Consider the following 14,300-nt stretch of genomic DNA (forward strand, 5'->3'; position numbering starts at 1 on the left):
ATCGAAAAACTTAATTTTCTACCTAATTATTGAATTTTCAACCAATTAATTGAATTTTTACTAAATTCTTGAATTTTCCAATCAAAAATACAAGTTCTTTACAAAAGAGTTGAATTTTTAACCAGAAAGTATGAATTAGAAAAAAAGTTATGTAATATTTAATATTTATCCTAAAAAATATATTTATGCTTAAAAAAAGTTTCATTTTCAACTAATTAGTTGAATTTTCCACCAAGAAACATGAAATTTTTACTAAAAGAGATGCATGATTGAAATCAAAAACACGAATTTTTAAAGAAATGAGCAAATCTTTAATAGAATAATTAAATTTCGGAAAAAAGAAGATAGGGTTCTTAATAAATAACCAGAATCAATTTTCCTAAAAAACACAAATTGTCATACTAAATTCTTGAATTTTCAACCAAATAATTTGAATTTCTACTAAATTCTTTAATTTTGTAGTCAACAATATGAGCTCTTTACAAAACAGTTAAATTTTCTAACTGAAAATATAAATTGAGAAAAAATGTAATGCAACATTTAATGTTTAAACTAGATAATATATTTTTATATAAAAATGAAAACCGTTTAATTTTTAGGAAAAAAATTTAATGTAATATTTCATATTCGAACTAAAAAATATATTTATATTTCAAAACATTAACAGTTTAATTTTCACCCCGAAACATGAAATTTTCAACAAAAATGTTAATGTAAGTTTGAATATTTACACTAAAAAATGTATATTATTATTTCAAAATAAAAACAGTTAAATTTTTAACCAAACTTTCAGTTTGTAACCAAGAAAGATGACATTTTTACCTAAAGAGATGAATTTTCCAAATCAAAAAGACAAATTTTCAACAAAATAAATAATTTTTTAACAGAATCGTTCAATATTAAAATTAAAAGATTAATTTTTTACTAAAAAGACAGTGATTTCGATAAATAAAAAAATTAATTTTTATAAAAACCTGATTTAATACTAAAATGTTGAATTTTCAAATAAATAATTAAATTTCGTATAAATATATTTATACTTAAAAACAAAACACGTTAAATTGTAAATCAAGCAGGCGACTTTTTGGGAAAAAAGTTAATGTAATAAATAATTTTTAAACCAAAACATATATTTAATATTTCAAAGCAAAAACATTAAAATTTTCAAAAATAATTTTGAATTTTCAACACGAAAAGGGTGACATTTTTACCAAACGAGATTAATTTTTCAAATAAAAAAGACGAATTTTCAACAAAATAAATAAATTTTTAAAAGAATGATTAAATCTTCAAAAAAATTAATTTTCTACTCAAAATAAAGGATTTTTAATGTATAAACAAAAATTCATTTTCATACAAAAAACTAATTTTCTATTGAATTGGTGAATTTTCAATGAATTAGTTGAGTTTTTACTAAACGTTTTAATTTTCCAGTCAACGATACAAGTTCTTTACAAAACAGTTGAATTGTTTTTTATTTAATAAAGCACAAAATTGATCTAAAATATTGAATTTTTTCGCAAAAAAATGAATTTTCCATGGAACATTCAATAAAATAAACAAGTGAATTTTTAACCAAATATTTGAAATTTCAGTTAAAAACTAAAGATTTAACAGACAAAAAAATAATAATTTGCATCAAATTTGCACCCAAAGAGGTGAATTTTGACCTAAAATATTAATCTCACATTAAAAAAAAAAAGTTTCAAGAAAGCAGTTGAACTTTCCGCAAAAGTGTTTAATTTCAAACATAAAAATATGAATTTTTAATAAAAAATATAATAATTACACCTCGTACAAAAATATATTAATAACCAAAAAGTTGCATTTTTAACAAAAAAAAAAAAAAATGATTTGCTACCAAAGAAGGCGATTAAAAAAATACATAAATTGTTAACAAAGTACTTTAATTTGTAACAAACTTAATTTTCAACAAAATAGAAAATTCATTTAGTTGGTTAAAAATGTATATATACATAAAAATTTAATCTTTTTTTCATATGAATGCAAATATTTGGTTAAGAATGAATCTATTTTAATTGAATATTCAAACATTTTGTTGCAAATTAAAAATAAAGTCATTTTTTGAAATATCAACTTTTTATTTTTTTTTTAATATTAGCTATACAACTTTTTTTGAAATATGAAGAATTACGTTTTTCGTTAAGAATTTAATTTTTTTGGTTGAAAGGTGCACTACTTTCTTACAAATTTATTTGTTTGTTTGGGATTAGTTGAAAATTGAACCATTTGCCTGGAAATCCCACTTTTTCTTCAAAAATAAATTTTTTTGTTGACAATTTTTATTTTTTGAGGAAAAATTCAACTGTTTCGTAGAAAATTTGTTTTTGTGGCTTGAAAATCTCACAATTTTACACAAAATTAATATAATTTATTAACAGTTTTTAGAAAATTCAACTAATTGTTAAAAAATTAATGTACTCGTAGAAACTTTCCCTTTTTTATTAAAAAGGCCAATATTTAGTTAAAAATACATGTTTTTTAGTTGAATATTTAAATATTTTGTTAAAAATTCATCTTTTTTGTTTAAAAAATAGCTTTTTCTCCTAAAAGTTTTTATTTTTGGGTCCAAAATTCAACTGTTATGTAGAAAATTTGTCTTTCGGACTTAAAGATTCCAAAATTTCACACAAGAATGTCATTTTAAAAAATTTTTTAAAAGTCCAACTATTTGGCTAAAAATTTATATATTCGTAGAAATTTTATCTTTTCTTAATTAAAATGGAACTATTTGGTTAAAAGTCTATCTAGTTTAGTTGAAGATTCCAATATTTTGTTGAAAATTTGACCTTTGTTAATGATTGAAACTTTCTTAAAATTTGTTTGTTTGTTTTAAGATTCAACTTTTTTGTGAAAAAGAACTTTTTTTTGTGACAAATAATATTTTTAGGTCCAAAATACAAATGTTTTGTAGAAAATTTTTCTTTCTGACAGAAAAATTTCAGAATTTCATACAAAATAGATATCAATTTTTAAAAGTTTTTTAATCTAGTTTAGTTCAAGATTCCAACATTTTATTGAGAATTGTGTTTTTTGTTAACTGCAACTATTTTTTAATTAAAATTAAAATTAAACATCTTTTTTTGAAATATCAAATTTTTTATTTATTTTTTAAATATTAGCTTTAAACTTGTTTGGGTTTTTGGTTTTTGGGTAGAAAATTCAACTGTTTGAAGCAAATTTGTCTTTCTGGCTGAAAAATTTCACAATTTCATAGAGAATTCATCTTATTTATTAAAAGTTTTTTGAAAATTCAACTATTTGGTTAAAAATTGATATATTCTCTTTCCCTTGAAAGATTTCAGATTTCTGAGACTAATCGACTAATAATTATCTGATGTATTTATAAACCGGGTAATTTAAATTACTCTTTAAATGTTTAGAAATATTTGTTATAATCATTTATATTAATTAATTATGTGATAGAATAATTAATTATTTATATTATTATTCAGTCAGATTTTATATCAATTTTAGGCTATTTTGCCCCCCCCCCACTAAAGTTCAACTTTAGGTTTGCCCCCCCCCCTCCACCGGAAAGTAGAGTAGTAAAAAAATTTCATAACATAGGAAAGCGAATAATTTTGAGCGAAAATAGGATAATAATGAAGGAATACATTTCAATTTTTAATATTTCAAGTCGAAAAATATATGGAATTTCCAACAAACAAGATTAATTTCGTAACAAAAAAGGCACATTTTTTTTAAATATGTAAATTTTCGACTTATAAAGGATAATTTTTCATCTAACAATGCAATAGTGAAATTTTCAGATAAAAATTAATTTTGATAAAAAAAATAATTTTTAAGAAAAAAATTTAATTTGAAACTAAGGAGGTGAATCTTGAACAAATATTAATTTTTAACAAACTAGATCGACATTCAATCAAATAGTGGAATTTTTAACCAAACAGTTAAATTTTCAACCAAAAAAATTATTTATCTAGAAAGAAGATAAATTTATTACAAATATACAATATTTTTCAACAAAATTGTTGAATTTTGAAGTCGAAAGGACGAATTATCTATAAAAAGGTTAAATTTTCAACCCGAAAATATGACTTTTCAACTAGAAGTTTGATTTTTCACAAAATAGTTCAATTTTCTTGAATATAATTTAACCCGTAACCAACTAGTTTTATTCAAACTAGAAATATGAATAAAATTTAATTTCCAACCGAATAATTTAATTTTTAATGGAATAATTTAATTTCTCCCCAGGTTTTTGAATTCTGAACCAAACCAGAGAGAATTAATTTTCAACCGAGAACATTAATTTTCGACCAAATAATACGAGTTTTTAACAAAATACATGAATTTTTGAGTAAAAAGATCATTTTTCAATAAAAAATATGAATTTGTAACAAAAAATGAAATAGATACAATGATCGTTAAAAAAACAATACTTTAACTTAAAAAAAAAGAATTTTCAACAAAATAGAAGCATTTTTAACCAAAGATATAAATTTTTAACTAAAATGGTGCATTATAAATAAACGAAATTTAAACAAAAGACTTTAACCCATAAGATTTAATTTTTAAATGAAAAAAATTAATTTTCTACAAAATACATACATTTTCGGTAAAATTGTTGAATATAAAAGATGAAAAAATTAATTATTGACCAAACGGTTGAATTGTCAATTCAAACATAGATTTTCTAAGCAAAAATCAGTTTTCAACCCTACAAATCAATTTTAATCGAAATAGTTTAATTTTTAACCAAATAGTGAAATTCAAACCAAAAATATGAATTTTTCACAAAAAAGTTCATTTTTAAATTGGAAAATTAACTTTCAAACAAAAAAGCGGAATTTGTAACAAAATACATGGATTTTTATCTAGAAAAGATCAACTTTCAAGAAAAATATCAATTTTTAACAAAAAGTGGAATAGTGACATTGATCGTTAAAAAAATAAATTCTCAAACAAAAAAGGAACGAATTTTCAGTTCAGAATTTAAATCAATTTTTAACAAAAGAGATCAATTTTCAATTGAAATAATTAATTTTTTAAAAAAAAGTACTTTTTACAAGAGTTCAGCCCAAAAGATGATTTTTAATCTCGAAGATTAATTTTCTATGAGTCAAATATTTAAAAACCATTTGAACTTTCAACCAAGTTGTTGAAGTTTCAATTCAAAAAATTTCATTTGCAGCTAGAAAATTAATATTCTAACAGAAAACAAAATTAAAAAAAAAAATACATTAATTTTTAACAAAATTGTTAAAGTCAAAAGCCAAAAGGACGAGTTATCTACAAAATGGTTGAATTTTCAACTAAAAAAAATATTTTTGACAAAAGTTAAATTTTAAATTAATAGATTAATTTTTGACTAAATAGTTAAATTTGAATAAAAATATTAATTTTAGACACAATAGTTAATTTTCAATCGAATATTTTAATTTCCAACCAAATGAAAGAATCCTTAACAAAGCGAGGTTAATTTAAACCCAAATAGTTGCATTTTTAACCAAAAAATACGAATTTTCAACAAATTGCATGAATTTACATGTAGAAAAGATAAATTTTCAATTAAAATAATAACATTCAACTGAAAATGGAAGTTAATAACATTAATTATCCATACGAGAAAAACGAATTTTTAACAAAATAATTATATTTTATCGCGAGAAATGAATTTTCAACTAAAATGATGAATCTTTAAAAAAATGAATTTTCAAAAAGAGTTTAACTCAAAAGATGATTTTTAATCAGAAAGATTAATATTCCATTAATGGAATGGTTGCATTTTCTACTGAGAAGGTAAATATATAAACATTATTAAATTTAACAAACTTGTTCAACTTTCATCCAAATTGTTGAATTTTCATCTTAAGAAGATGGATTTTTTAACCGAACAGTTTAATTTTCAACCAACAAGATAAAATTTTCAACAATTTTCTACAAAAGAAACACGAGTTTCCAAATAAATATATTAATTTATAACATAGTTATTTAATTTTAAAGCCAAAAAAACGAAATGTTTACAAAGCGGTTGAATTTATAAAAAAAATTATTTAAAAAAGTTAATATTTTACCAAAAAGTTAAATTTAAAAAAATGCTGTATAGTTTAATCTTCAACCAATTTGTCAAATCTTTTTGTTGAAAAACAATTTTTAATAAAATAGATTTAATAGATAAATAGATAAAATAGATAAAAGAGAGTTTTTAGACGCGAAAGGAGAATCTTAAAAAATGTTTACAAAGTAGTTTAACTTTCAACCAAGTGTTTGAATTTTTAACGAAAAAAGATAAATTTGCCTTAAATAATAATATTTTCAACCAAAAAGAACAATGTTGAATTTTAAGATTGAATTATTTATTCTCATTTTTTAATTTTTAGTTTAATCAGACATTACATTTTAATTTGAGTTAAAAATTTTTTAAATTTAAATTTAAATTTTAAACATCCTGTTGAATTTTCAACCCGACAAAATAATGATTAAACAAAATTATTAGTTTTTTACAACTAAATAAATTTTCATAAAAAAAGTTTAATTTTCAACGGACTATTTTAATTTTCTATCAAATCGTTGAATCCTCAACCAAACCAGATGAATTAAAATCCAAATATTCGCATCTATATTCAAAACGGATGGAATTTCAAGTAAAAAATTAATTTTCGACAAAGAAAAGGCGAAATTTAAAATAAAGAATACGAGAATATTAGTCTAGAACAAATAAACTTTTAATAAAAAAAATCAATTTTTAACCAAGAATGAAATAGTTAAATGGATCCTTAAAAACAAATTCCAACCAAAAATAATAAACAAATTTTCAACAAAATAGTTACATTTTCAAACAAATAGATGAATTTTCGATTCAAATGATAAAACTTGAAAAAAATGAAGTTTTAACAAAGAAGATCAAAGCAAAAGATGATTTTTTAATCCAGAAGAGTAATTGTCTAAAAATAGAATAGTTTAATTTTTCATCCCAGAGCATAGATCTGTACAAAAAAAAAGATTTGTTAAAAATTAGGTTTAACTTTCAACTAAGTTGCGGAACTTCTGACCAAAAAATATTAATTTTTAAGAAAATGGTTAAATTTCTTATCAAACAGTTGATTTTTTAATAAAATAATACAATTCTCAACCAAATAATAAAATTATTAATCAAACAAAATGAATGCCGAACCAAAAATATAATACTAGACTTTTCACCCAATTATTATTTTTTTTTTCTTAATGGGTCCTATTAACTTATTTTGCATTCAGGCAAAAAAAAAGAAAAGAAAAAAAGGGAGAAAGTGTATATTATTTAAAAACATAGAAAAAAAGAATTCTTTAAATTTTCATTTCTTACAATTTAAATAAATAAATATTATAAATATTTTAAATAAATTGGTGTTGAGTGTTTGTTGTTCATTGGTCAAAGATTTATATTTTTTATACTGATTTTTAATTTTAAATTCATGAAAAAATTGTCTCTAGCTCCGCTGGGATTTGAACCCAGATCTTTCAGATTACCGGTCAGATGCTCCTACCGACTAAGCTGCGGAGAGAATTAGATTAATTTTTTCACAATGTTGTTAGACGTTTCAGACCTCTCTTCAATAAAAAAGTTATTAAAGTGAAATTCAACATTTTTTAATATTGATTTTTAATTTTTGTCATGAAAAAATTATTTCGAGAAATTAATCTTAAAAGTATAACGAATTATGTCGCAATTCAACTTCTAGAATTGTACAAAAATTAATCTAGCTTCTCTGTAGCTTAGTGGGTAAGAGCATCAGACCGGCAATCTGAAAAACCAGGGTTCGAATCCCAACGGAGCTAGAAAATTTTTTCATGACTCAAAAATTAGAAAATAATAAAAAAAAAATTGATTTCTGAACAGTAGACAAAAATTACTCAACACCAACTTATTCGATATTGAAGAGTATCTATTACTCCATCCTTGTATGAATGGGTCATAAAATTGTACTGCATCAATCAAATTAAATTCTTTGAAGTAAGGTCCTCTTTAAAAAAATTCCGATATTTATTTATATTATGTGGTGCAAATGATTAGAGCTACATGCTTTTACGTAATATTAGATTTCTCTCTTACAATATAATAATTAACTTCGTGGTGGCTTCATGCCTTTGACTAGTAATTTAGTCGATAAATAGGTACTGCTCTGCTTACATGAAATTAGTAATTGCTCCGAGTTCAAATTGCACTTTATAAATAAAAAGTTACCAATTGGGTATACTTTATTATTATTTTGTAATAATTACTCTTCGAATACTTTATAATTTTAGATTCGATTATTCACATGCCAGAAGTAAACATAAAAATGTTTTTAATTTGTTTATTCAAGAAGGAAAATAATTAAGAAATAAAAACTTGTGCAAAGTCAAGTTCTTTTTTATTAATTTGTGCATGAAATATTTTTACTATTCATTGAGAAAAAAGAAAAAAAAGTGATTGTTTCTAAAATTAATCATTTAATTTTTTATATTATACTTTACTGTCTTGTTAAATAAAATCAGGTTTAATATCAGATTTTACATTGAAAAAACTATATTTTTGTAAAATCGAATTTCTGATATTTTTATACAAAAGAACTAAAGGCACAAACAAATATTTAGATAAAACTTGATACATTAAAAAAAGTTATACCAAAAAATACATTAAACTTTCTTATAGGAAAAATTTTTAAATGATAATAAATCAATTGTCTGGCTCTTAAAAATTTTTACTCAGCTTAAATAAAACTGCAGCCAAAAATAATTAAATTTTGAACACCAAAATTTAAATTTTTGACAAGAAGGTAAATTTCCAACGTAAAATTAAATAGTTGATAATCCTACAACAACAAAAAAACGAATTTTGCAACAAAATATTTCAGTTTCCAATAAAGAGTCGAAATAAAAAAATTCAACGAAGAAAATTAATTTTTTACGAAAAAAAGACAAATTTTTTAAAAATGCATAAATTTAAAAATGAATAGTTGATAAGAAATAGAGGAAGTTTTGATGAAAGAAATGAAATTTCTACCATTAGAGACTTTTCCGTTCATAAAAATAAAATTCATACAAATTGTTCAATCTCCACAAAATAGATTGTTTTTCTGCCAATAAAAGCGAATTTTTCACTGACAAAAATCAATTTTAAAAAATAGAAAAGTTATATTTTCAGGTTAAAAATCAATTTTAAAAATTTTGTTTGCCAATTTGAGTATTTAAATTTTTTATTCAAAAAATGAATATTCAATAGAAAAAAAATTGTTATTATTTCTAAACAAGAAGATAAATATTCAATTGAAATGATACATGTTTAACTACAAAGAAATTCTTTTTTATTGCAGTTCAAATTTTACTCAAATAGTTAAATTTTATACCAAAAAAGACAAATTTTCAACAAAATAAATCAATTTTCAAATGAATAGTCGAATTTATAACTGAAGAAGATAAATTTTGAGTAAAAAAATCAAGATTTTTCAGTCAAAAAAGAAAAAAAAATGATCCAAATTGTTGAATTTTGAAGCAAAAAGAGGATTTTTTGTAAAAGAATTTCATTTTCGACTAAATATTAATTTTCTTAACAAATATTTGCAATTTAATTTAATTTTAATTTTAATTTAAAAATATGTATTTTTCTGCCAAAAAACAAACAAACAACATGAATTCTAAAAAAACTTATCTTCAACTAAAACGTTAAATGTTCATTCAAAAAAATTTAAGTTTTACAAAAAAAAACGATTTTTCAACTGTAAAGATGAATTTTTAACAAAAAAAAAAAGATTTTGTAATAAAGTGGCTCAATATTTACCCAGATTATTCAATTTTTCTACCAAATAAGATGGATTCGGGACGAATAACGTAATAGTAGATGTTTCAAATAAATAGTATAACATTTTAATAAAAATGCTTTAATTTGCAACTAAATAATAAAATTCCTAACTAAAATTAGAATCGTTAGGATAAAGCAACTGATGAAAATACAAGGCAAATAAATAATTCAGAAAATTATTATATCAGAGAAGCCCCAAACACGTGATAAAAAATTTTAAATAAAAAGATTTTAAATTTATTATCCTTGGCAGTTATTTAAAGTGCCTGTTATAGAAATTCTTTGACTTTTGCAAGATTTTTTTTAAATTCCTATCTTTTTCCGATCATTAAAATTTCCTAATTTTCAACGTGATAAAACGGATAATTTCTTGTTAAAAAGATAGCCTGTTTCGTTCAGCAAAGAAAAAAAGAAAAAAAACTCTTTTTTTTTAAAGAATAAAATTTCTAGCTTTTTCATGTGAAAATTAATTCAAGGACTTTTTTGGGAATTCAAGAATTTCCAGGATACTAGACATTTTGAATATGAATGAAAGAATTTTTTTTTAGTTTTTGTATAATAATATACGATGACCATTTAATAAAATACTTGAATTTTAAACAAAATAATTAAATTCTCAATATAATAATTGAATTGTCAACCTAAAAGGGTAAATTCCAAACAAAAAAGTGTTATAGTTTATATTTCAAATAAAAAAAAATTAAATTAACACACACACAAAAGGAATTTTGAAACCACAAAAACGAATTTCCATCAAATAAATATTTTCACTCCAGACAGCAATAATAGTTTATAAGAATTATTGAATCTTCAAGTTAAACGACGAATTTCCTCTACAAAAATTGAATCTATAAACCAAAATAGGACGTTTTAGCAACAAAAAAATTTCACGAAACTGATCCGTTTTATCCAAGAAAATGAAATTTCAAACCAAGAAAATTATTTTTTTGTTTTAATAAAAAAGGAGAATTTTTAACTTTCATTTTCTGTTGAAAAATTAACTTTAAACAAAATAAAGGCTTTTCGACTAAACAGTTAAATTTCCTACCAAAGGCATAACTTTCCGTCAAAAAAAGAAATTTTCAACAATGTGGTTTCACTTTTGCCAAAGTAGTTAAATTATCAATTAAAAAAGATTTTTTTTTGAAAAAAATAGTTCAACTTTTTACCAGGGATGCATTTTTAACTAAAAATATAAATCCTAAAAAAAGTTCTTGACAAAGTGCGTAAACCCAATCTTTCAAACAAAACAGTTAAATACTCAAGCAAAGAATAATAATTTTGAACAAAAAATGACCAAAAAGTTGCATTTTAATAAAAAAAAAAGGAAGATATTTCTCCTAAACCAGTGCGAATTTTTAAATCAAAAAGATAGATTTTGGAAAATAGTTGAATTTTCTATTAAAAAAATTTAACTTTTTAGATGGGAAATAAGTTTCTGCGCACAAAATTTAATTCGAAAAAGACGAATTTCTTACCAAAAAGGATTCAATTTTAACAAAATAGTTGTATAATTCTCTACGAAATAGTTGTATTTTTATCCAAGAAAGAGGAGATTTGTACTATAACAAACAAGTTTTTAATAAAAAACTACACATTTTTTAAATTGAATTTTAATCCAGAAAAAATTTCAGTTGCCTTCTCAATACCAAAATATAAAATTAAAAAAAAAGTTAATTTTCTACGAAATAGCTAAATTTTTAACAAAACAGCAGAACTTTCAACCAAAAGTATGATTTCAAGAAAATTGTTGAATTTCCAGAAAAACAGTAAGAAGAAAGAAAGATGTAATTTCTGCTGAAGCAGGTTGAATGTTATAAATCAACGAGACAAACTTTAAAAAAAGAGTTGAATTTTCAACAATTTGCATTTTTATTCAAGAAAGATGAAATTTCTTCTAAAACAGATGAATTCTAAAAAACAAATTAAAAAAGTAGTTAGATTTTTTATCCAAAAAAGATTCTAGTTCACTTTTCAATACTAAAATAAGAATTGTAAATAATATGTTAATTTTCTGATAAATAGTCAGATTTTTAACCAAAAGGCATGATTTCTTAAAAAAATGAACAATTTTTAATCAAACACTTGCATTTTTGTCCAATAAAAATCAAAATTCTACTAAAACAGGTCACTTTTTTAATTAAAAGGGCAAATTTTCAATAAGAGTTAAATTTTTATCCAAAAATATTTCGATTGACTTTTGAACACAAAAATAGGAATTAAAAACAGAAAGTCAATTTTATAGGAAATAGTTGCAATATTTATTATAAAAAACATAAAGTTTTAAGTTTTCTTCTCAATACCAAAATATTAAATTAACAAGAAAGTAAATTTTCTACGAAATAGTTAAATTTTTAACAACACAGCAGAATTTTCAATGCAAAAGTATGATTTTAACAAAATTGTTGAATTTCCAGCAAAACAATTTCATTTTTATTCAAGAAAGATGTAATTTCTGCCAAAGCAGGTGGTATCTCACAGATGAACAAGACAAACTTTCAAAAATAGTTGGATTTTCAAACGAAGTTATATTTTTATTTGAAAAGATGAAATTTTTTCTAAAACAGATGAATTGTAAAATAAAAATAAAAAAATAGTTTAATTTTTTATCCAAAAAAGATTTTAGATCACTTTCTAAAATCAAAATAAGAATTGTAAACAATAAGTTGCATTTTTGTCCAAAAAAAATGAAAATTTTACTAAAACAGGTCAATTTTTTGATTAAAGGGGCAAATTTTCAATAAGAGTTAAATTGTCATCCAAAAATATTTCGATTGACTTTTGAACAAAAAAATAGGAATTAAAAACAAAAGGTCAATTTTATAGGAAATAGTTGCAATATTTATTCCGAAAATATGAACTTTTAAATGAAAAAGACAAATTTTCCGAAGAAAAAATAGCTTTTATAAAAAAAAGATTTAAGTTGACTTATTGAAACCAAAATATGAATTTTAAACAAAAGCTTACTTTTCTATAAAAAGAACTGACTTTTTAATACAAAAAGACGAATTTTTAACAAAACAGTTAAATTTTCAACCAAATGATAAAATTTATAAATAAAAGAGATAATCTTCCCCCCTTCCGTAACAAATCGTAACAATTTATCTTGCCCCCCTCCTTCAGTTGTTACGTAATTTAAGTACGGTCCCTAATTTAAACTATCAATTTAAGAATGTCCCGATTTACCCCACTTTTCCGAAATTGCCTATATTTGGCGGTATATTTTAAATTTTATTCATAGAATTAGGCTTGCCTGTGTTAAAAAAGTCAAGAAATAAGGGATGTAAACAAAAAACTAGAATATACAGCTTTGCCCTACGTCTCTTCCTTGGTTTAGAATCCTTTATGTTTCTACGTTTTCTAGATATTTGAATCTAAATTTTTTAAATCCAAATTCCCTAAACAGTTTGAAATTTTTCGTAATTCTTTCTTTTACTCAGTGTTGCAATTTTTTATAAATATTCAGAGGAGGCTTTAAATGTTCATAAGATTTAACAAATCTTTCCTGTTCCAAATAAAAAAAAATAAAGGTAAATAAAGAACCCTTCATGCATAAAAAGTAGATATATACGTAAATGTTGATACCATCTTCCTCTTTTGTTCGCAGGCATCAAGTGAGAAACAATAGAAACAAACGAGAACAAGGGTGCATCAAAATCGACACACATTCCACTTTCTCTCCTCTCTCTCTGTAATATTACCAACTTTAAAATAAACAAAAAATCAGTTTAAAAAAGGAGACAAATCCTAATGCAGAAAGTTCTTCCCAAATGAAGAAAAACACCACGCGGCAGTCGGGGGTGAGGACCCTTATCGATTCCCTTACTAGAGCGTGGCGTGTACAACTCCAGAGGATAACAGCAATTGACTTAAACCCACAATTTCAATTCATCAAAAATCTTTCCACAAATTCCGATCTTTTGGCAAATCTAGAATTTTCCTATCTTTAAAACACTATTTTCTCACACAACCAGGTTATCATAAATCCTCCAGCTAATCCACTTCTGCTTAACTTTTTCTGCAAACTACCCCCAAGTAGAGTTTGGAGATGAGATGAGCTTTAAAAACTACTCGAATGCACCCGGATTTGGAAAGGGGTTTCAAATAAGATAAATTATGTAACCTTGCCTAAAAATTGATGAGCCTGATGATTACCTGATTCGAGATGATAGTTAAGGATGTTGGGGGTACCTGACGTAAAGTTTCCTTCGAGGTCCTCATCCAACTCGTCGGGGAGGAGGTCGTCGTCGTCATAGACCTCGACATCTCCGAAGTTGCCTGATAAGAGGGAAGATGCGTCATTTGAGCCAAGGTCGCGACGATGGACCTGCTCCTGATCCGGCAGGCCGCAGGATGGGCGAATCAGGAAGACGATGAAAGCCAGCCAGCAGCAGCAGCAGGTCAGTCTCAGGGCGACAAGAAGTGCGCTCATCGCCCCCACGGCGCGAGTCAACCCCCGAAACCGGCCACCGGCGGCGCATCGACATCCTACCCC

The 14,300-nt window shown here is 23.7% G+C and overlaps 1 protein-coding gene across 1 annotated transcript in view; it reads right to left on the bottom strand.

The window, feature by feature from the left end:
* Window positions 1–14,237, bottom strand: part of LOC117170779 — a 73,112-nt gene extending 58,875 nt beyond the window's left edge. Inside the window, exon 1 of the mRNA XM_033357817.1 lies at window positions 13,997–14,237. Coding sequence (XP_033213708.1) covers window positions 13,997–14,237 — 241 coding nt within the window. The remainder of the gene's footprint in view (window positions 1–13,996) is intronic.
* Window positions 14,238–14,300: the final 63 nt, after the last annotated feature.

Source organism: Belonocnema kinseyi, chromosome 4 (assembly GCF_010883055.1).
Source record: "Belonocnema kinseyi isolate 2016_QV_RU_SX_M_011 chromosome 4, B_treatae_v1, whole genome shotgun sequence".
In the NCBI taxonomy this organism is placed as follows: Eukaryota; Metazoa; Arthropoda; class Insecta; order Hymenoptera; family Cynipidae; genus Belonocnema; species Belonocnema kinseyi.